We start from the raw sequence: 24,237 nt of genomic DNA on the forward strand, positions 1-24,237 counted from the left end.
TCTTGTGGCATATGCTTAATGCAAGGACATCTCACGGATAAGTGCCCTCAATTGATCGAGAATGAAGGGTGGGAATCTGCCAATGTCGTGGGTTTTCAAGGCCACAATCAGCAACTTAATGACCCCTACTCCAACACTTACAATCCAGGGTGGAAAGATCATCCAAATTTCAAGTGGAAAGAACCACAACAATCTGCCCAACAAGGAGGATTTCGGCCACAACCCCCTGGGATGTATCAAAGGCCATATGTACCCACTCAAGTCCAACCACAATCTACCCAAACCAATTCAGGTACATCCATGGATAATTATCAAATTGTTCAATTACTAACTTCCTTAGTGCAAAGGCAGCAAAATCAAAATGAAACAATGCTCAATCAAGCTAAGGAGGTGGATGAATTGAAGAAACAAATGGGCCAAATGGCGGAGTTCATAGGGCAAATCAAAGAGCAAGGCAAACTTCCTAGCACAACCATTATGAATCCAAGGGGAGGATTTGAATCCGTAAAGGCCATTACCTTGAAAAGTGGAAAAGAAGTTGGAACGGACCCCCAACCATCAAAATCTGCCTAAACGGAGGACGAGAAGCTGCAACAAGATGAGGATGTCCAACACACACCCACGGCAAGGAAGGAAACAACCTTGCCGTGCACCCCTACACTCCCTAATCCATCCAATCTGTCGACCACAGGTAAGAAAGGTTCCAATTCGGTTAATTCTAACGTTATTCCACCAAGTGCACCTTTCCCTCGCAGGTTCATGCAAACACAGAATGAAGAAAGTGAAAAAGACATCCTCGAAACATTCAGAAAAGTACAAGTCAATATTCCACTCTTAGATGCCATCAAACAAATCTCGAAGTACGCTAAGTTTTTAAAGAAGCTTTGCACAACAAGGAACCGGATTCGGGAGAAAGAGGTGGTACATGTGAATGAGAATGTCTCTGCAATGTTGCAAATGAAGCTGCCACCCAAATGCAAAGATCCAGTTGAAAACATAGGACAAGAACCTTCAACACCAACCAAGAAGGATGAATTTCCAACCACCAACGAAGAGGAAGTTAGAGTGGAGCACAAAGAACACACCACTAACCTCCAAATGCATAATCTGGCCGAAAGCACATTTGGAAAATTTGTTGACAGTGCTGCCACTTCATTGCAACACATTGGTAAACCACCTATTCCAATTTCGATTCCCATTTCATCTAATAGGTTGTTACCTTGTATGGTGCAGGTCCCCAATCGAATCCAAGCTGGTGGGAATGATTAGATTAACTTAAGGATGCTTAACGCCCTAATCGGGAAGGATTACTATCCCCTTCCATTCATAGAGCCAATGTATGAGTATTTTGATGAGCATGCCGTAGATGACATACCCCTCCATGTTGTGGGCCCTATTCAAGCTTAAATTGAGGTATCGTCCGGCTGGAAGACGTTAAAGTAAGCGCTTCTTGGGAGGCAACCCATGTACTCAAATAAGGAAGATTTTTGAATTGCTCCACGATTGGTTTTGCGTTCCTAAAAACCTTCCATTTTCTGCAGTTTTATTTTGCCATGATTGTCATTTTTATTTGTTGCTTGTTTAATTGTTTTTGGTGTGGGTTTATTTTTGAAACATTGACAGATATGCAAGGTATTTTTACATTCATTTTCATGAAAAAAAAGGAACATTAAGCATAAAATACAAGAGGAAGCCTTCACAAAGGCTGCTTAGGAGAAGCCTCAGCAGTCGGCGGAGCCTCAGAAGGAGGAGGCATCGGAGGTTAATCATTTGGAGCTTCATTATGCGGTACAGCCCCAAAAGATGAAGGCAAATGCTGTTGGAACAAACCCACAAACCTCCGATGATCAAGTATAATCTGACCATCAGATTCCTGCATCTGGTCAATCTTCCTCTTCATGTTGGTAGCATAGTTATGTACGAGCATGTGCAACTATTTATTCTTATGCTTGAGCCCTATAATCTCCTGTTTGAGACTCATCACTTCAGTCGCCAATGATTCAACTTGACGGATTCGAGCAAATAGACGTTAGGCCATATTGGACACAGAACCTGCACATTGCACACTGAGAGCCAGAGAATCCTTAACAGCTAACTCATCAGACGGTTTGGAAAGCAGTCTGTTATCTTTGGGAGTGACAAGGTTTCAGGCCACCACCGCAGCGGTCATATCATTCTTCATCACCGAATCCCCAACGGTAAGAGGATCAGTAGGGGATATGAAGGATGGGCACCATATGTTGTCTGGAGAAGGCATGGATGCCTCTTCATCAAGGTTCAAGTCAAAACGACGGTCGGATGGGCCAGACATTTTCAAAGGTGTTGAAGAAAGAAGAGGTCAGACAAGTCAAGATCGTAGAAATGCAAGAAGGGAGTTTCTACAGGCAGAAATTTAAGTGTGCTTTGAAACGTACTGCGTGCCTCTATAAAAACCAGCACTCGACAGGATTTCAGATATCGAATAGGCCAATTCAAAAATTGAAGAGGCGCTAGCTTTCTCAAAAGCTGAACTTGCTCAGAAACCACGGGCCAATCTTCTTTTCCAGATTTGTCCGCACTTGTCACATGCAACTTTTGCACTCGACGGACCTCATAACTCGAAGAGGCGAGCTCAGAACTCGAAGAGGCAAGCTCAGAAATCGGAAAGGCATCTGCTTTTCCAGATGTGTCAGCATCTGTCACATGCACACTCAGCTTTGCGGAAATCACGGGCAGTTTGTCGAAGCGCCGATTCCAGATATCGAAGAGGCACTTACTTTTCCAGACGTGTAGCGCCTGTCACATGCACACTCAACCTTGCGGAAATTACGGGCAATCTGTCAAAGATTTCTTATGAAGTAGAAGGCACATGAAGTTTACTGTTAAATCATCCAACAGTTGCCGACAAGAGTGAAAGAATAGTATCGGTTATTAATTCCTATAAATGTCAACCTTTACCCTCCATTGCAAGGCAGACATATATAACCTTTCTTCATCTCCAAGAATGCCTTCCCAACAAAGCCTCTCGAGTCACTCAGTGTTCCTTATTCCTTGGGGTACCTCTGCAAACAACTCATCCAAAGCAAAAGTATTTCATATCATGAAGGTTGAAAGCAAGAGTATCTCATATCATGCTTTCTCTCTGTCCTTCTCCTTGTCGTTGTTTTCATGTGCGGGACAAGGAGAAAGAGAGCAATCATCCAGCACTTGGTATCAATCTTCCAATCTGGAACCGGCTGCCTAGAACCCATTCCTGATTGCTTACCTAGCCTTGCTCTCGAGTACTCATTTTCAACATCTTATGCTTCCTCTTCGTCTACCACATCTGTTTGGGGAACAGATAAGGGAAGTGACAATGATACCTCGAAGCATGTGGAGACAATGTGCTAATTCATCCTCAGCTAGGGACAAGGAGAAAGAAAGCAAATAGTAGGCACTTGGAAAGATTGAAGAAAGAAATAGACCATCACCTCTACTTCGTGCCTGCCTGCCGTGCAAAAAAAACAAGCAGAGAAGAATGCAGACTGCACAACTAAGGAACTCTAATATCCCTCGCTCAGAATTCCAAACCAGTTCAAGATCAAAGCTGTGGAAAGTCAACAAGATCATCTATCTCCAAAACCAGATTTGCGTTCTTAAACTCTACTCTGTCTGGTTTTTACTGTGCTATACTTGTCATATTTATTCGTTGTTTGTTTGTTTGCTTGTTTTTGTGTGATTTTATGCTTGAAACATTGAGGACAATGTTTGATTTAAGTGTGGGGGGTAACCAAGTTGTTTTGCATAAAATTCGTAGGAGTTTATCACCCATTACTTCTAGTGTTGTTCCTTGCTGTTTTTAAGTGTTTTTAAGCTGTTTTGGAGTGTTTTAGTGTGTTTTGACATAAAAATCCGAAAATCTCATAAAAATTTGAAAAATTGTTTTGAAAAACCCAAAAATAGTTGTTTTTGTGTGTTTATTTGTATCTTAGGGGTACCTTCCAACACAATGATTAGGATTTGATTTTTAATTACATGATTGTTAAAGAGAGTTATAAACATGGATGAAAATTTGATTTACTCTTTGGTGTATGCTTGGTTATGGTTATAATTTATGATTCACATGCAATCATAAATGAAAAATCAGTTTTTGTAACATGCTTGAAGGAATGAACTCAAATGAACGCTACAACCTTGTGAGACTTGAGCCTAAACGTTTATTTGGAGAGTTAATAATCTGTGCACCATTGTTTTCTAAAGTCGTTGCATGATCTCATTATTCTTTGCTTGGTTGCTACTTAGAAGGCGTTTCATCATTTAGTTCCAAATGCTAGAACTCATGCCTATTTCATTCAAAGCATGCTATTGATTTGCATAACACATATTCAAGATGAAGTTGTGTAGTGACCACCAAAGGCAAATTACCATGCCCCTATTTCATTAAGTGTTTAAGTTTAACCCCGTTGAGCCTTGTTAAGCCTATGTTCTTTGTTAATCCACACTATCCTTACCTAGCCTAGTTTTAGGACGATCCATACCCTTGTTCTTGAAGCATAGTAAAGCATGACTTAAAATGAACTCCTTTTTTTATCAATCTATTGCGAAAGCAAGTGTGGGGGAAGTGATTCTTTTGTGTGTGTGTGTGTGTGTGCCAAAGTCCTTAATAAGGCACGGGTAGAAAAGAAAAAAAAAAGTTTGTTAAAAAAGGGTCCAAAACATTGAATTCGGCCCTAAGTGTTGCATGAATCTTCCCTTTGTATTTAAAAGTTGATTCTGTATTCTAAAGTGAATTCCAAGTGTCTATTTCATTGCTTTGCTTGCTATCGCTTTAAGAACGTTTGTTATTCCTATCATTTCTTTATTAGCCATTACCCCCAAGCCCCGTTACAACCCTTGACTTTAATCTTGATTGTTGTGTGTTTCAATTTGTGGAGTTCAAAATTGGTATGAGCATATGGTGTCACTGGTTCTCGCATCTAAGTAGTAGCATTCCATTCATGAGATCATATCTAAACATGCTTAATAACTCCAGAAAATTGCTTTCTTTGTTATAACATATGTGAGTCCTAGTCTTTCGTGTTTACAGTAATCTTCTCACATATACTAGTGTAGGGTGTGTAGTTAGAAAATGTGTGTGAAAATAAAGAGTATCTTGTAAGAGATTGAGCAAATTCTCTAAGGCATGTTACTACATTGAAAACATCGTTTTAATTGGTTAATTGTGAACTAGTAAGTGGTGACTGTGATTAAGTATGTGCTCAAGTGTAAAGATGACCAAAATCTGTGGGAATGATGATTTTTAACATGTCATGTTTCATTAAAGATCCCTGAGGCAAATGTTGGAAGGTCTAGGTTGTGTTTTGTTTGTTTCGTTTGTTTTTTTTTTGCTCGAGGACTAACAAAAGTTAAGTGTGGGGGAATTTGATAGGAGCATATTTATGCGACTGAGTTAGCTTGTTCTCATGCATTTATGTTGTTATTTCTTAGTTAATTATGTATTTTAAGCTATTTTCGTGTGTTTGTATGTCCATAGGCCTTATGAAGTAATAAGATGCATTTTGGTGCATTTTGGAGCAGTTTTGGACTTGGAATGAATAGCACATGCATGGAGCAAGGTGGATGGACGAAATTGAAGACTAAAGAGGCTAGGAATGTGTTAAAGAGAAAGAAGAATTAATGTAAAAAGGACAAATAGCTCAGCCATAAGAGGTGTCACTCCACCATTCACCTTTCCATCATTGCCATGCACCACCATTGCACTCCATTTGGATTCCTATGCCGTGCATCATCATCCATGTTCCCTCCATTGACTCATTTGTTGCATCATTCCACCTCTCTTTCCTTTCTCTACCATGTGCACAATCATTCATGTTCCCTAGCTACAACAACACTCCATTTTACCCCTATGCTTTGCATCATCACTTTACTTGCACCTTTGAATCATTTCAAACACCACTCATTGCACTCAATTGCTACACCATTCCTTGTTCCATCCATCATTTCATATTCATGCATCATTACATTGAATCATTGCACTCAATTGCTACACCATTCTTTGTTCCCTCAATCATTTCAGATTTCATGCATCATTGCACTCAATTGCTACACCACTCCATGTTCCCTTCCATTGCCATGCACTTCCTCTATAAAAGGAAGTGTGTGTAACATAAGCTTAGTTCATACTTAGTTAGATCATTCACTCCCATTTCAACACAACCTTCATCCAAACACATCCATTCATCTTCAAATCTATTCCTCCATAGAAACAAACATTCAAACACTCACCAACACCTTGTGCCGTAGCAAAGGAAGGGAAGGAAAATGCTTGGACGTGCTTGCTGTCCAACTTGGATCGTTGGAGCGTTTAGGTGTTTTCTTTCTTTTGTTTCTAATGTTTAAATTCATTTCCTTTCGTTTTGTTGTAAATATGAGTGGCTAAACCCCTCTTGGCTATGGGTGATTTCAAAGCCATGATTATGTGTGCAATATAATTTGATAAATTCCAGTTACAAACTCTTGAATCGTGAATGCAATTGGCTTAACTATTTGATTGATAACTTATTTGTATTTGTTAATTAAGGGTCGACACTTAATTGGCTTGTATAAATCCGTTGCTAGAATATAAGGAAGTTTCACATAATCGTTACAAACTTATATTCACATGTAGTGAAGGTCGCTTATAAACGATCGCGTTAAGTTCAATTCCTAGCATGAGTGACATGATGTCATAGTTGCAAGTGCTTTGTCAATGCTTATGATTTTCATTAAACGTAATGATCTTTGATTGTATCTCTATTATGATGTCATGTAGGGAACTTTAGAAGAATGTTTTGGGTTGTCGAATGATGTCATCCAATCCAATAAAACAAGGAAAATCTGAGAGTTAACTAGTGATGTCACGATTAATTTGGAGCATTGTCGTTCATAATTCAATGAAGTAGTAACTGGAAATCGAGTTATTTGCATACATGTCATGTGTGGAGAAAAAGCCTCTAGCTATCCCATCCATCATCTTATTTCTCAAATTTGTTTTACAATTTGTCTAGTTTTTCATACTTGTTTGTTTGTTTCAACTTCGTCCAAAACTCAATCCCTATTTACTTTAGTGTGTCTAATTAGTTAGAATCTGTTTTAATTTGTGTTTTTAAATGTTTTGATTGAAGTAAAAGTCAATTTTCGTCCAAAGTCATTCCTAGTGTCTAGTTTAAGTTTATTTAGTTGTTTTAAGTTGTTTTGAGTATTTTAAGTTTGCTTTGAGTCTTGTGAGTCTTGTTTAGTATTTTTAAGTTTAGTTTTATGTTTTTTTAGAGGTTATTAGCAAGCCCTCCTAATCCCCGGTTTAGAACGATCCCTACTTATATTTATACTACAGTTGTCAAAATAGGGTTAAATTTGTGTGTTAAGATAATTTTCGCATCACTTCTCTACCCTCCCAGTTCCCATACACTCTCATCCCCTCCTATTTGTGCGGTCACGGTTAAGCCACGTCAATATTTATATCCCTATTATTTTTTGTCTTATTATCACTATAAAAAAATCAATATAAAATGTTGACGTGGCTTAACCGTGACCGCACAAAATAGGAGGGGATGAGAGTGTATGAAAACTGGAAGGGGAGAGAAGCCGGGTCCGAACAAAATGACAACGCTTGAGGAGTATGGCTTCAATTGGGCTTGTAACACTGATGTGCGGAAGTACGCTTAGAGAGTGACCTACTTGACTGGACTTTGCATTTGGGTTGGCTTCATTGTGAATGTAACAGTTTGAAGATCCATGACAGGAGAAATTTTGAGTTCAACGGACACATGTAAGTAGTATTATTAATCAAATGCGTTATAAATGGATAAATAATTACGTTGACATGTCATAAAACTAACATTTAGTATTAAAAAAAATTATGCACATGTCAAATTTAGTGAATTTGTAACACCAATAACGGTGTTACTGTCTCATTGTAAAATTAGGACTAAAATGTCATCTAGCTAATTTGTTGATGGACAAAAGAGGAATTAACTGCAGAACTGTGATCATGGGAGGAAGTACTTTTGAGCATGGCAAATGGCAATGTGTTATGCAATGTGTTTTCGTCCTATATCTCCCAAATTAAAATATATATTAACAGGCTGTCAACCTAAACCACACATTTAACTGCACTTACTGGAGTTCTTTCTCGGTCCATTTACTACCTTTCCTTGTAAATATTGGTTTTTCTCTAACTTTTCTTTTGATGCTAGCCTCGTACTTAGGTACAGTACGTTATAAGACCCGATTCGATCATCAAAATGTCCTGAAGCAATGCTTCCAAGTGTTTCTCATCTTGCTCATCAGTATTCCAGGGAACTCTTGAACGTAGTTCTTCAAAGAAGTCCGGGGTATCGTCATCAATGATCTGTAGGAGCAGTTCCAAACCTCTTGTTCTGATCAAAGGTCCACTCATGATCCTTAACAAAACATGAATGTTTCATCGTTATTTAAATTGAGTACTACAGAAATAGAGGGCAAAAAAGCCTAGTTCTTCCTTATTTTATGGCGGGCACAGATTCATGTATATACTTGGTTCCTTTAAGAGTTTCTTTTAGTATAACAGGCAGCTACACCGGCACGTTACCTGGTGCACCAGTCCACATATTATTAAATGGCCGACATAGTTGTTATGTCATGAACTTAGAAGTTATACATACATCAATAGAAATGGCAATGACATGCATAGCCTCCACCTCCCAACACAGAGCGACAATGGATGTTGTATCTTCTCAGCTCAAACATTGCTTGGATATAGAGTTGTCTGGCCGTCGAAAAAGAACTCTGGGATCAACAGAAGAACTTCGAGTCGTGTTTGGACCGTATAATCATACTTCACCTGAAGTTATCTCCAGATTCCACAAATGCTAATTCCATGATTGGACCATTTGCTAGAAATTATAGTATAATGACATTTCTAGCTGCTGAAAGAAGATATAAATACAAGAAATAAATTCCACAAAGTCTTATCTCGTTTTTTTTTTTGTTTTTTTTTTGTTTTTTTTTTATTTTTATTTTTTTTATCTTTTGCACATTCACTATACTATAATTTCTCTTATGTACATATATACTTGTTTAGACCTTAAGGGTGCGTTTGTTGCACCAGACTATTTCGAACTGGATTAGCTTCAAGGATTAAGCTGAACTGGCTTAGACTAGACTAAGCTAGACTGACTTCGTGAAGCGTTTGGTGCAGTGTTGGATTAAGAAACAAAATAATTAATAAATTTTAATATTATATTTGTTTAATTCATAAATATTATATTATATTATATTATAAATTTATCATTTTCCTTCCCACTCTCTCACTCTCCTCTCCCACATTTTCTGTCCTTTTTTTCCTCTGTCCCATTGTTTTCTTTTTCCTTCCCACTCTCTCACTCCCCTCTCCCTCATTTTCTTCCCCTTTTTTTCTCCGGTCGACCATCTCCCTCCTCTCTCTCTTTTTCTCCCCCATTTCTCCCAGTTTTCTTCCTCAAAGGAGGATCTGTGCATTTTCTTCCTCAAAAGGAGGTCTTTTTTCTTGTTCCTCAAAGCAGAGAGAGCATTGCAAATTGGAAATCACATATCAAATTTCTACTATAATTTATGTTTTACAACTCCAAATTTGATTTTGTTTTTTTCCTACAAATTTTTGGAGTAGTGCACTGCAACCCAAGGTAATAGATTTCTGGGTTTATCACAGATTTTGATATTTTCTGTAATTGGGATTTATAAGCTTTAATCTTTGAATTGAATTGTTGTTTATGGTGGATTAAACTTATTGCAAGCTTAACTAGACAAATTCATCGCTGAAGCAAAGAGGGGGTTGGGTTCGCGGGACAGAGATCGGCGAGTTTCTGATTTGATGACTAGAGAAGGGGCTGTAGCTCATGTACAAAGGAGAAGGTAAGTTTTGTGACTGGGTTCACGGGATGATGGAGATCGGCATCGCATGCTTGCAGACGACGCACGCACTAGAGATAGGACTAGCAATTCTCCAATTTTTGGGGGGTCTCACTAAGAACAGCTAGTGAAGCTGTTAGTCGGTGCGAGTCCGACTTAGTGTCATTAAACTTAATCCTGGTGCAGACCAAATAAGGGACTATAGTCTAGTCCAGTCCAGTCCTTCCTATTCTGGTCAAACAAACGGGCCCTAAAGGTAGGCTTAGCCTCAATTCGGAACGGTTTGGTACAGGGCTGCTACTAAAACCGAAAAGGAATTAACTCAGTACGGTTCGGTTCGGCACGAGAATGTATGCTGAATTTGTTCGTGGCAGGAATTTCCATCGGGGATGACTTCCTGGCCAACGAGCACACAGCTCCCCTGGGAGATTGGCGCCGGTAGAGGACTGCTATCGGGCTTTGTCGGGCAAGTCTCGTCGGGCAAGACTCTTCGGGCAAGGCTGAAAGAGAAGGACAACGTTAACTTTGAGAGGTGCCTTTGTGGGGCCTTAGGTGTAGGCCTTGAGGCTCACAATCAAGGTTAACATTTTAGTGTTCAGGCGTGCCACTGCCATATTCAGCATGGCAAATGTCGAATGGATGTCAAGTTTTAGTTGTGAATATGCATATGCCCGAGAAACCGTGTTAGATATAACAGGTGCCTTTGTGGGGCCTTAGGTGTAGGCCTTGAGGCTTCCTGTCAAACTAAACCAGCACTTGAGCATATTATATTTGGTCTTTATGGTTGTCGGAGTCTTATAACTATTATATTTCTGATTATCCGAGTATGAGAGGTAGAGCGAACCCAAATAGGTGCCTTTGTGGGGCCTTAGGTGTAGGCCTTGAGGCTTCCCATTAGAGTCCGTTCTTATACTTAAACCATCTAGACCGCAGAATAGAGTGAATCCAAATAAGTGCCTTTGTGGGGCCTTAGGTGTAGGCCTTGAGGCTTCCTATCAGAATCCATTCCATACTTAAGCGTTATATGATAATCATGATATAATAGAAATAAAACCAAGACGTAGGTCGATTACTTGCGCCCCAAGTAACTTCGGACTTCTCGTTTATCAAGGATTGTCGTGGATGGGTTAAGTCCACATAAAGTTCTTTTTTATGCCTTGAGGCCAAGGACTTTTAAACTAATCAGATTTACATGCCTGAGGGCTTAGGACTTGGATCTGATTTAAACACTGAAGATATATTCAAATCGGATCCAAGTACTGAGAAAGTTTTGTCATCGTGATTTTGCTAGAAACAACTTGCATATAACTGGAAATATACAACATATTGCTAGACTTTAAAGAAAGAGAAGACAAAGACAGAGCAAAGCAGGTCGGGCAAGATTAAACCTTATCAATTAAGGCTGATCGTCTTGCAGGTCCCTATCTTTGTAGTTCTGTCAAAGGTCTGAAAGCTTAGAGGGGGAGAGGGGAAAAGAGAATACAAAAGGTGAATCGATACTACAACAAGTTCGAACAAGGTAGCAGAGCTATTACAGAGGTTGGGAGAAAAGATTATCCCGCGGGGGATGAAGGCTTGGGCTGACTACAACTTCGTTTTGAAAGGCAAATCTGGCTTTTTGAGCAGAGTTTGTGCTTTTGTTTGTTTGATTGAGTGTCCTTATTCCTGTCTTCTCTTCCTCCTTTTATAGACAACTCGGTTTGGCTCCTGTAGCGACAGCTTTGCCCGAATGCGGTCTGAGGGTGATGACTCATCAGCTTTATTACATGTAATGCCACCATAAAGTACTTTATGGGCTGTGCAGTCTGATCAGTCTACACCACTTGGTCCTTGAGTAGGTAGGCAAGTGGCCCTTATAAATTGTATTAAGTCAGAAAAAGGGCCTTTCCTGCTTTCCCAAGTTTCGGCCGGGCCTTGATCTTCTATTCCTCCAGACCTCATTTTGGGCCGACTCCATCTTTGGGCCAAAAAATCAAGTTTTAATCCAAACAGAATTGATACCAAACCTGACGGGTTTGGGTCGGTTTGCTATGAAAAATACCCAATTCGGTTCTGGTCTTCATTTACAGGCCTTTTTTTTTATGAAAATTGGCCCAAATCTGTTCTGGGCTTCAGTTACAAACTTTTTATTTAATTTATTTTATGAAAATAGGTGCAAATCCAAATTTTGTTGTACATTATTATGCCCATTTGTGTCATAAATCTATTTTTTTTTTAACTTGGGCGCACTCAAAATGGGCCATTGAACCCCAAAATTTATATAATATGCCCAATTGGTTTTGGGCTTCAGTTACAGCCATATTTTATGAAATAGGTCAAAATCCAAATTTTGTTGTACATTATGCCATTTGTGTCACAAATCCTTTTTTTTTTTTTCAATCTTATTTCGATTGAGGCGTTCACTCTACAAATTGAAGCAATTTGGGCAAATGTGGCATAGAGGAATTTATACATTTCAGGTGTATTAAATTAGAAATTATTTTTAAAGAATCTTAAAAATTTAAGGAAATTTGAGATATTTCATAGTGTATTTAATCATTCTCAAATCACATCCCCTTGAGAATTTGAGATATTCATTCAGAAGTTATATAAAATCTCTACAAATCAATTAAACTCCATCAAAATTCATAAGTTTATTAATCCATTAAAATCTCTCAAAATCTCAATTGAATAGACACCTTAAATCAATTTATTGGGCTCTTAGGTTTCTATCTCTTTACATTTTCTGAAGTTCATGTTGAAAAATAAATAAATAAATACGTACATCCAACTTTAGACCCCTTTTATGGCAAACTGTCCATACCACTTCGACCACAATTCCAAGCATGTTCGCCTAAGAGCAACTTCATCCCTTCCACTTGCTCTTGTAATTGGATGATTCAATCCCCTTACTCCAACAAAAACAGCTCGAGCCCACCTAAATCAGTGAGTCCCACTCCTCCAGAGCTATTCTCGCCTGACTTTGTGTTTGGAGAGATTTTTCAGTATGATTGGTATATGAAATAACACATCACGTGTCGCTTTACGTATAGTGTGATATATGTGTTAAAATGTTAATAACTTAAAAAATAAAATTTCCTATCACTTCTATAAAAGCATATGGTGTACCACGTATTCCAATGAGTGAGAAATGCTGGTTGATCAGTGAGGAGACGTGGAAGGTTGGGTTGAAATGGTGCACGGTGGCAGCTGGGTGGAGAATGGTGCCATGCCCGGATGAAAACGATGGTATCTTTCCTTTTCCTTTTAGTATTTTTCTGGTAATCCACATGTCGCTTTATTATTGGATTGGTGAAACCTGTTTATGTGCACATTAATAGAAAATTTGACAAAATTAAACGGCATAGACTACATTAGATCAAATCTCATGGACAATATTTATTCAATTGGAAAGTAAATGACCAAAATAAAGAGTTGAATTAGTCTCAGAGACTATTTACAATAGAAACTAAAGATATGAGACGGTAAATTTCTTCAACATTGAAATTCAAAAAGCAGTATTTTAAGTTTTTTTATATAAAAGAAGTTAACTATTTTCAAGTATAATTAATTTACTTCAAAAAAAAACAAATGTCATTACTTAGTACTACGGTCTAGTGATATTCCTCTTCACTTGTTAGTGAGAGGTCTCAGATTCAATTCTCGCCAAAGACGAATTTGAACCATATTATTATGGTTAGTTCATATATTATTATGGTTAGTTCATTGTGAGACTTAGTCAACTCCCCCACTCTCTCAGTGTAAATTTTATCGTTTGTTAAAAAATGTCACTTATAATAAAAGAACATAAAACCAAGGATAATAAAGAATGTTTGTTTATAAAAAAAAATGAAGGAAGGATTGGACAGATGAAATGTTAGGAATGTATGCCTTTGGTAAATCAACGATCCGATTTGGTTTACACATCATGTTTGACTCTACAAAATTAACATCTTCGTTCTCATCTCGGCCTTCAGATGCCTCATAGATCTCCTTGATCATTTTCAAAATGAGAATCAACACTTGAAGGAATTATAAAATGATATATGACTGGATTGCAATTGTGTGCATACCAACTCAGTCGTGAGTTATTTTATAGGTGAAGACGGTGGTTTTACAGACAACAGAAATGGAAAAAACAATGTGCCCAAAATCAGGGATGGATTACGTTTTAATGCACTGTATTTGGTTTAAGATTTGTTCGAACCAATATAACCTCACTTTACACCTAACTTAAACTTTAAATGTGAATTGTTTTTTTTACCTATTGCATAAATACCACCAACTACAAGATAAAATTAACAACAAAACTAAAATTTATCAGTAAACTCCAAATTCAATTATCAACCTCTCATCATAACGCAATATTAACCTATGTCATTATACAAATAGAGGGACACTTAAAAAAAAAACATCCGCACTTTTATAATAACATATAACGTACCACCCTGTGTTCCAGGCAAATTGAAAAATATGTGCAATACCTGGGCCGTCCTTGCCAAGAAGACTAAACTCATACTTGAACAACCAAACAAAACATGCTAAGTAGTAAATCTTAAAGCCAATTTTGAACCACCACACAAAATACTTTCTTTATTTAGTTCTTTGAGTTTTGCTCTCATTGATTGTTTCACTCTTTACATCACCGGTATTAGAGGAGAAATTTGAAAGAAAAAAATTAGGTAGTTAACAGTTGCCCACTATCTAAGCGCAAGAAGAGGGCTACATGTTGTGTGGTTGAAAAGAGGCAAACAAGTTGGAACCTGTTAAAACCCAAAAGTACGTACTTAGATCACTTCTTCTTCTTCTTCTCTCTCTCTCTCTCTCTCTCTCTCTTCATTTCACCACTGTAAAATTTTCCCCAACTTATTACATTGCTTTGAGATCAGAAGATATGTACTTTAATTTCATGGTTTCTCTCTCTTCTTGAAAGGTAAATTCCTTCTTTCTTTCTTTCCAAGAAAGCAAATATATATTCAAATTTGGCATTCGTTTCTAATAAAATTATATTTAAAGGTTGATGCTACAAAGTCCAAGAGTTTCTCTCTCTCTCAGTTGCAATCCCTTCTGGGTTTCAAAGGTCCTGTTTGTTTGTGGCAGCAGAAAGAATGTGGGGAGCTGTTTTTGTAGCCATTGCTGCTGCAATAGGAAACTTGTTGCAAGGATGGGACAATGCAACCATTGCAGGTACAGTTTAAATAATATATTTTATATTTGAGCGACATTTTAATGTAATATAAACTTTGAAAGAGTGTATTCGAACTTGGGTATATGCTAATCTAAATAAAAAATCTTTGAGATCTCATTTGAGGCACGATTAATAATTTCTTTTGCAAACGATTGCACGTATCTGGATTTAATGTGAGTCGTAGGTTTTCTTTGTTACCGGAAAATGTATCACACTAGGCGCATTATGTTGTGTGATTTATAGTTTATGATGGAAGCTGTGACATTACAAATCAAATTTGCAGGGGCTGTGCTTTACATCAAAAGGGAATTTAAGTTGGAAAGCCAACCTACGATCGAAGGGCTAATAGTAGCCATGTCTTTGATCGGTGCCACTGTCATCACAACATTCTCAGGGCCAGTTTCAGACTCGCTCGGAAGACGTCCAATGCTGATAATTTCATCAGTTTTATATTTTCTCAGTGGTTTGGTAATGCTATGGGCTCCAAATGTCTATGTTCTTCTGTTGGCAAGGCTACTAGATGGGTTTGGGATTGGACTAGCCGTAACTCTTGTCCCGGTCTACATTTCCGAAACTGCCCCACCCGAAATCAGAGGGCTATTGAATACTCTCCCACAGTTTACTGGTTCTGGAGGGATGTTTTTTTCATACTGCATGGTGTTTGGTATGTCACTGATGGATGCCCCTAGTTGGAGATTGATGCTTGGGGTTCTTTCTATTCCCTCCTTGCTGTATTTTGGATTGACTGTGTTTTACTTGCCTGAGTCTCCACGGTGGCTCGTTAGTAAAGGAAGAATGGCCGAGGCTAAGAAAGTTCTGCAGAGACTACGTGGACGGGAAGATGTTTCAGGTGCATAACGTGGTGCATTTGAATTTATGAATGCTTATGTTTTTGGAGAAGATATTGTGCTTATGTCTAAAAATATAGCGGGGTTTTCCCTTTTCGATTTTTTGAATGCTTAATTTTCTTTAGAATTGATTGATATGCAGGTGAGATGGCTTTGCTATTTGAGGGACTTGGAGTTGGAGGGGAAGCATCGTTGGAAGAGTACATAATTGGCCCGGCCAATGAGGGTGGTGAGGGCCAGGAAATGGCTTCAGATAAAGATCAAATAAGGCTGTATGGACCGGAGGATGGGAGGGCTTCGATGCTTGGAGGGAGGGCTTCAATGATTGCAAAATCTGTCACAGGACAAGCCAATCTCGGCTTGGTGTCACGACAAGGAAGCTTGTTGAATCCGAATGTGCCTTATGTGGATCCACTTGTTACTCTATTTGGCAGTGTCCATGAGAAGCTGCTTCCCGAAAACACAGGAAGTATGCGCAGCCTTCTTAATTTGCCTAACATGGGCAGCATTCTCAACATGGGCAGCGTGCTAAATGTGGTGCCGCCTGAAAGCCAAGACAAGACGGAGAATTGGGATTTGGAGGGGGATGGAAATGCAGCTGATTTCGATGACAATGTTCGAAGGCCATTGCTCTCAGGTCAAAAATCAGCAAGCATGGTAAATGACATGATGCCTAGAAAGTCCAGTAGCTTCTTTGGCATGAGGCGCAATAGCAGCCTCATGCCGGGGACTAGTGGTGAAGCTGTGAGTAGTATGGACATTGGCGGTGGCTGGGCATTGGCATACAAATACTCTGAGAAGGTTGGCAAAGATGGAAAAAAGACAGAAGAGTACCAAAGAGTCTATCTGCACCAGGAGGGTGCACTTGAGTCTCGACGAGGCTCAATGCTTTCAGTTGCTGGCGGTCCTGAAATGGCTCAAGAAGGCGAATATTTTCAAGCTTCTGCTCTGGTTAGCCAACCTTCTCTAATTTCCAAGAGGAACCAACTGAGCCAGCATCGCGGAGAAGGAAAGACTGAGACCCAGGACACTGTTGTTGAAGGATCCATTTGGAAGGATCTCTTAGAACCAGGAGTTAAACGTGCATTGTTCGTCGGGGTGGCAATTCAAATTCTTCAGCAGGTACTAATTCATGATTTTGAGTAAATGTGGTAGAAACAGTTATATTGTAATATGTACTAGGCACTCCTAATTAATCCGTCTGAGAGTTTTGAATATTATCTGATTGTTTTCTCATCTTTGCAGTTCTCCGGCATAAATGGGGTTCTTTATTACACTCCCCAAATTCTTGAGCAAGCAGGGGTGGCAATTCTCCTATCAGATTTAGGCCTTAGTTCCACCTCTTCATCTATTCTCATAAGTGCTCTCACAACCCTATTGATGCTTCCGTCTATCGGCATTGCCATGAGACTAATGGATACTTCTGGCAGAAGGTATAGTAGTTCCCTTGCTTCACAAGTAAACCATTAACTGTTAACTTCATCTCTTACTCGTCTGTCTTCGCCGCAGGTCGCTGTTGCTGACTACATTACCGGTACTAACTGGCACCCTCCTAGTACTAATTTTCGGACAACTTGTCCATTTGGGTTCAGTTGTCAATGCAACAATTTCTACCATTAGCGTTGTGGTCTACTTCTGCACCTTTGTCATGGGGTTCGGACCGATCCCTAACATCCTTTGCTCGGAGATCTTCCCGACTCGGGTCCGTGGCATATGCATTGCCATATGTGCCCTGACATTTTGGATTGGAGACATCATTGTGACTTACACACTGCCTATTATGCTCACGTCGATTGGCCTTGCCGGTGTTTTTGCTATATATGCTGTTGTGTGCACCATTTCTTGGGTGTTTGTTTTCTTAAAGGTGCCAGAAACAAAGGGAATGCCCTTGGAAGTTATCTCTGAGTTCTTTTCTGTGGGTGCAAAGCAGGCAGAAATTGATGAAAAGTTGACTTGACAGTCAAGGAATTGATGATCATGTTGTTTGGAGTTTTGTTCTTTGTTATATTTACATTTGATTTGTCCTGTTGTATATATAATCTTTGGATATGTGAGATTCTAGCAAGTCATCTCTTGAAACGAAGTATGGATTTAGGTCTATATTTGGTTTTATTTCTAATATAAAGTCTAAACGCTTTAACCAAGATGTCGTTTTATAACTAGCTATTGGTTTCTTTTCCCAATTTAAAAAAAAAAGTCTCAAGTTCGAGTCTTCCACTTTGAACATGTTGGGTTGAGATGAACTAGGTCCATTTCTTTTCAAATTTGTTCTTTGGTAGGTCTTCGGTCCGCCCCACTGCCCAAAAAAAATCATAACGTTTTAATTTTTTTTTTTTTTTTGAAGAATTGAGTTAAATTAAGAAACCCAAGGCTAAGAAGCCAAACAAAAGCAAGAGAGCCTACGACAAGGCAAACACAACGAAATAAAGACCAAGCAAAGCAGTGAGCAGGGATACAACAACCGACACAATCACTAAGAGATAGTGTCACCCCAAACCCACCACAACCTGCTAATGAGGGCAAGGCAGTCCGTCATTACTTAATACATGAACTAACGAAGATGGGGGTCTGTCAACCCAAACAAAATCACACATCTCCGTAAAATCAGCCGACGCAAGAACATCCGCTGCCAAATTGGCTGATCTTGGAACCCAAGACCAGCGACAGTTCTGAAAAGCTGATCCCAACCTTTGAGCTCTAGCCAAAATGGGGAAAGCCTCCCAACTGCCATTTTCAAGAGAACCATTTAAATAGGAAATAGCCTGAAGAGAGTCAGATTCAATGATAACAGAACTGAAACCCAACGAGGCACCCAATTCACAACCACGCAGGATCGCAAAAGACTCAGCCACAAGAGAAGAAGGAGCCAAAACAGAAGACCTTACCGCAGCCCGGAAATGCCCACCGTCCTGTCTAGCAACCACCCCCGCAAACCCCATCCGAGATGATTTAGACCAACTAGCATCCACATTGATTTTAACAAAAGGAGAAGAAGGAGGACACCACCTGACATCAACCTCCTCCCGAGAAACCGAGACAGGCCGAGCAATACCCACAGAAGACACAGCAAGCAAAAAGTTCCCAAAGGCGGTCGACAACGAAAAAATAACCTTAGACGGATTGACAGGAACCTGGTTGAACACAAAATCATAGCGAGCTTTCCAGATGAACCAACAAGAGAACGAAACATAAGCTTGGAACCACTGCCTGTCAGCCGAAGAACCCCAGTTAGGAGAAAACACATCCTGCAACCACCGATCCCACGAGACAATACCGGCAGCGTCCACTTTGTAATTCAACGCTCCACCAAACCAAACAGCCGCTACCCAAGGACAGCGAAGGAAGACATGCTCCACAGTTTCATCAGCATTCTGACAAAGAGGACAAGAGGGAGAGGAGGATAACCTTCTTGAAAAAAGAGCCTTACCAGTAGGCAGGCCAAGATGCAACGAAACCCATAAGAAATGCCAAATTTTGGGAGGAACAGCCAACTGCCAAATGCATTTCCACAGAGTTTTAGAAATCGAACGAACAACCGGCATCCGATGATCCCTCACCTCAATAGAGCGAACTTGCAGCCACCTGTACCCCGATTTCACCGAGTATTTGCCATTCCGGTTAGCAGCCCAAACAAGCCTGTCCTTCCACCTCGAGTCTCCAATAATTGTTTCCTGGATAGCCCGTTGATCCGCTAAAGAAAGAAACGGTCTTAGAAAATCAAAATCCCATTGCCGGGAAGAGGAGGAGAATTGAAATAGAGGACCTCAAGTGCAAAGGGTTTATACATCTTCTATAATTGCACCATTCACTAATGGTCCAATTTCTTTATATAAATGGAAGCTAGAGTAAATTTCCAATATTAAATTCATGCATATATTCATCTGTTCATATCTGTTGACTGTCTCACTTACCTATTTAGTAAATTAATTAACAAAATTGTTTTTTACAGAATTAATTAGTAAAATTGTTACAATTACATTTCCTAAGTAATTTTCTCTTGCCAAACTGTTGAACAAAAAAAATTACCAATTATGTTATAATTGTAGAACCATTAGCTTATGTAAATCATTGTCAATCTCATATTCCCTGTCTTCTTCCTTCAAAATTCAAATTCCAAGTTTAAATATTGCAAAAAGATCTGCAAAATCAAGTTCCTCGGTCACAAGTGGCTAAAACTTCACGTTTCAACAGGTAATGCTTTTTGCAGTTTCGACAACCCACCAATTAACATCTCAGAAAAATTTTAAACGTACAGATTTCGACTTATTCCATTCAAAATTCAAATTTCATTACAGTTTTTTTGGTGGAAAAAACTGCATTACATTGGTTTAAACATGTCTGAAATCTGTTCATTTCATTCATAATTTTCGACATCTTTACGCAGGTTTGATGACTACCATTGGAGAACACAACCCTACTAATCTTTGTTCATTCTAATAGTTAATCTGAAAAAAAAAATTTAGTCAACAATTTTGCATCTGTTATCTGAATTTCTTTTGGGTTTCGAAAGTAGTACTTGGTCACTCAAGAAAAAAAATGAGGGGAGCTGTTTTCGTAGCGGTTGCTGCAGCTATTGGGAACCTGTTGCAAGGATGGGATAATTCAGTCATTGCAGGCATGTACCATAAATCTTATGTGTTTTATGTGTTTAATCACTTATTTCTAGTGTTAATAATTCTATTAATTCTCTATTTGTCCCACAAAATGTTGCAGGATCTGTTCTTTATATTAAAAAGGAATTTGAATTGGAAAGTGAACCAACATTTGAAGGGCTAATCCCAGCCTCATCGCTCATCGGAGCCACATTCATAACAACATTCTCTGGACCGGCATCAGACTGGCTAGGTCGGCGTACAATGCTAATCATTTCATCGGTTCTTTTCTTCATTAGTGGTCTGGTAATGTTGTTGTCCCCCAATGTTTACGTCTTACTTTTCGCGAGGCTACTAGACGGATTTGGAACTGGTCTGGCTGTTACACTTGTGCCTGCCTATATATCTGAGATAGCGCCGCCTGATATAAGAGGACGGTTGAATACCCTTCCACAGTTCATAGGCTCTGGTGGGATGTTCTTGTCCTATTGCATGGTGTTTGGACTGTCACTGATGGATTCGCCGAACTGGAGATTAATGCTAGGAGTTGTTTCCATTCCATCTCTACTTTATTTCGCTTTGACGGTGTTTTACCTGCCCGAATCCCCTAGATGGCTTGTGAGCAAGGGTCGAATCCTCGAGGCCAAACAAGTTCTGCAAAGACTTAATGGCAGGGAAGATGTTTCAGGTGCCTACATCCGTCCTTGTTTTGTTCCCCTTCTTTTAGGGAAGCGATTTTAGCACTCATCTTTTAGTATCTGCACTCTAAATCTAATTTTTATAACTATTTTCTTTGCGCTCACAAGCGGAGTGCAGAGGCTAAAAAAGGAGCGTCGAGATTTATAGGGCCCATTTATTTCATGCCATTGACATTTTCGAGCTAACCTTTTGGCTTCTATGATACACAGGTGAGTTAGCTTTGCTAGTTGAGGGTCTTAGCACTGGCAAAGAGACATCATTGGAAGAGTTCATCATTAGTCCAGCCAATGTGCTTACTGAAAATCAGGCAAATCAAATACGGCTCTATGGTCCTCAAGAGGGCTTATCATATATCGCCAAGCCTGCAACTGGACAGAGTTTAATATCTCACCATGGGAGCGCGTTGAACCAAATCATCCCTCTCGTAGATCCTCTGGTCACTCTCTTTAGCAGTGTCCACGAGAAGATTTCCGAAAAAGGAAGTAAAGGCAGCATGCTTTATCTGAATCTAGGCAGCAATTTGAATGTCGGGGAGTATCATAATAAAAATGCACACTGGGACATGGAGAGCCAGACGGATGGTGAGGATCACGAATCTGAACCTTCTGGGGCTTATTGCGATGACAGCTTGAGAAGTCCATTGATCTCACGCCAAACAACGAGCATGGGAACGCCTAGGTCTGGCGGTAGTGCTTTAGGTGTGAGATGCAATACAATCTTGATGCAAGGAAATGTAGAAGCTAGTGAGGCAGCTTTCAGTAGTAGTATGGACATAGGTGGAGGCTGGCAGCTAGCTTATAAATATTCTGACCGAGTAGGCGAAGATGGAAAGAATGAAGGAGGATTGCAAAGAGTGTATTTGCACCAGGATAGTGTGTATTTGCACCAGGATAGTGCACTTGGGTGTCGGCCTGCCTCGGTTGTTTCAGTTTCTGGTGTAAGGCAAGAAAGTGAACTCATTCATGCTGCTGCTCTGGTTAGCCAACCTGCTGTTTCTGCCAAGGAACTAACAAGTCTGCATTCTCTTCGACCAGAAGTGGCTCATCCATCAGAAGCTGTTGTTAAAAGGCCGACATGGGGAGATCTTCTTGAACCGGGAGTAAAGCGTGCATTAGTTGTTGGGATTGGACTTCAAATTCTTCAGCAGGTTTATCACGAAAAAAGTTAAAAAGTGCTTACGGGTTACAAAACAATTGGATTTTTATTAAAAAAATCCACAAATATTTTGAAAAACTGTTTTCTTTGTCAGCCGTCTTATGTCTTTTCTTTTCAACTGCGCAGATTTCCGGCATAAATGGTGTTCTCTACTACACTCCTCAGTTCTATCAGCAAGACGGGGTCTCCGTTCTTCTATCTAATATAGGGTTGAATCCGACATCTGCATCTCTCTTCTTAAGTGCCATCACAACATTCTTAATGCTTCCTTGCATTGCTACTTCCATGTGGCTAATGGATATAGCCGGCAGAAGGTAATTCTCTCTTTTAACACTTTCGATTTCATAGAGCCGGTTACTAACTTTTAATCAAAATCATTAATAGGGGACACTATCCAAACGTATATAAAACACAGTTTAGTGTCCTTTATGGTTTGTTAAGTGTCCCCTTCAGTTCTATTTTTAGACTAAAAATTTGTAACCAATTTTATCTGTGTATATTTGGGGAAAATAAGCTTTCCTTTTTGCCTTTCTTGGTATGCAGGCCATTGCTGCTCTCCACATTACCAATCCTGATATTGTCCCTTGCTCTACTAGTACTTGTCAACATTGTCAACTTGGGAACTGTTGTGAACGCAACAATCTCCACAGCCAGTGTTGTGGTCTATCTCTGCTGCTTCGTCATGGCGTTTGGAGTAATCCCGAACATTCTATGCGCAGAGATCTTCCCTACGCGTGTCCGCGGCCTTTGCATTGCCATTTGTGCCCTAGCACTCTGGATTGGAGACATCATCATCACTTACTCATTTCCTGTCCTGCTCTCTTCTGTTGGATTCACCGGTGTCTTCGGCATCTATGTTGTCGGGTGCATCGTTTCCTGGATATTTGTTTACTTGAAGGTGCCTGAGACGAAGGGCATGCCTTTAGAAGTTATATCCGAGTTCTTTGCTGCAGGTGTAAAACCAGCTGCTGCTGATTCATCTGCGGATTCCAATGATAAGTGATTTGATTGTTTAGAGAGTTTGGAAGTTTGGTTTTAGACTGGGATTATGACTACAGGATTTGAGTTGGAGAAAGTGCTTCTGAGCGGATTGCTTTTTTTTAAAGTGATTTTGTAATCATCACTATCCCTCCCTTAATGCCGCACAAGTATCTTTGACACCCAAGTATCAATTCTCTTGGGTCATAGACTCTTAAGGTGACATGTTTTGTTCGACTAGTTGCACTTCTTATAAGCTTCAGAAATCCCCTTAAGCATATTCCAAAGTACCGATTGAAGTTTAAAACAGCCTACTTAACCAAACATGCATCCCGCCATTTAGTACTATGGTCTAATAGTATTCATTTTCACTTGTAAATGAGATGTCTTAGGTTCGATTCTTGCCAAAGGCAAATTTGAACCACATTATTACTAGCTCATTATAAGGCTAAGCCCCACCCACTACCTTTTAATGTAGATAATATCTTTTGTTTAAAAAAAAAAAACCAAACTTGTATCCCATTAGACGGATATTATTGCAAACACTCTTGTTAATTATAATAATCATATACCAAATAACTGAATATGGCTCACCAAAATTCTTACCAAAGTATGGTCTAATTTATTGTTAATCATGAAACTAATCAAAATCAAGTTACTCGTGAGTAACAATTTTTCTTTTTACAAAACTCGTGTCTAATATTAATTCGACCTACATACTAGCCTATCGATATTATTTAACTCGTAATAATTAATAATTTATTTTACAAAGGATAAATCACTAATTTTATATATTCAAAACGTACATTATGTACAACTAAGTTTGAACCGTAATGTAGATTATTTAAGTTTGTATAAAATGAATTTTACAATGTCACTTAAATTTTGAAGGAAAAAGGAAGAAAAGAAAAGAAACCCACCCCGAGAGCGAATC

General features: G+C 39.3%; 2 protein-coding genes across 3 annotated transcripts; both read left to right on the plus strand.

Annotated features, from left to right (window-relative positions):
• Positions 1-12,902: 12,902 nt before the first annotated feature.
• On the plus strand, positions 12,903-18,023 carry LOC126604065 (monosaccharide-sensing protein 2-like). Of its 2 annotated transcripts, none has more exons than XM_050271140.1 (6): positions 12,903-13,092; positions 14,860-15,030; positions 15,315-15,881; positions 16,022-17,001; positions 17,125-17,312; positions 17,389-18,023. In XM_050271140.1, the coding sequence occupies exons 2-6, from the start codon at positions 14,952-14,954 to the stop codon at positions 17,834-17,836; spliced, it is 2,262 nt and encodes a 753-aa protein (XP_050127097.1). In that variant the 5' UTR covers positions 12,903-13,092; positions 14,860-14,951; the 3' UTR covers positions 17,837-18,023. The 2 variants fall into 2 exon arrangements, with proteins under 2 accessions (XP_050127097.1, XP_050127096.1); XM_050271139.1 differs by lacking the exon at positions 12,903-13,092 and adding an exon at positions 14,457-14,776.
• Positions 18,024-19,975: 1,952 nt separating this feature from the next.
• LOC126604742 (monosaccharide-sensing protein 2-like) lies at positions 19,976-23,490 on the plus strand. Its single transcript, XM_050272046.1, has 6 exons — positions 19,976-20,070; positions 20,264-20,494; positions 20,593-21,159; positions 21,380-22,317; positions 22,452-22,639; positions 22,869-23,490. The coding sequence occupies exons 2-6, from the start codon at positions 20,416-20,418 to the stop codon at positions 23,326-23,328; spliced, it is 2,232 nt and encodes a 743-aa protein (XP_050128003.1). The 5' UTR covers positions 19,976-20,070; positions 20,264-20,415; the 3' UTR covers positions 23,329-23,490.
• The last annotated feature ends 747 nt before the right edge of the window (positions 23,491-24,237 follow it).

Source organism: Malus sylvestris, chromosome 15, assembly GCF_916048215.2.
Source record: "Malus sylvestris chromosome 15, drMalSylv7.2, whole genome shotgun sequence".
Lineage (NCBI taxonomy): Eukaryota > Viridiplantae > Streptophyta > Magnoliopsida > Rosales > Rosaceae > Malus > Malus sylvestris.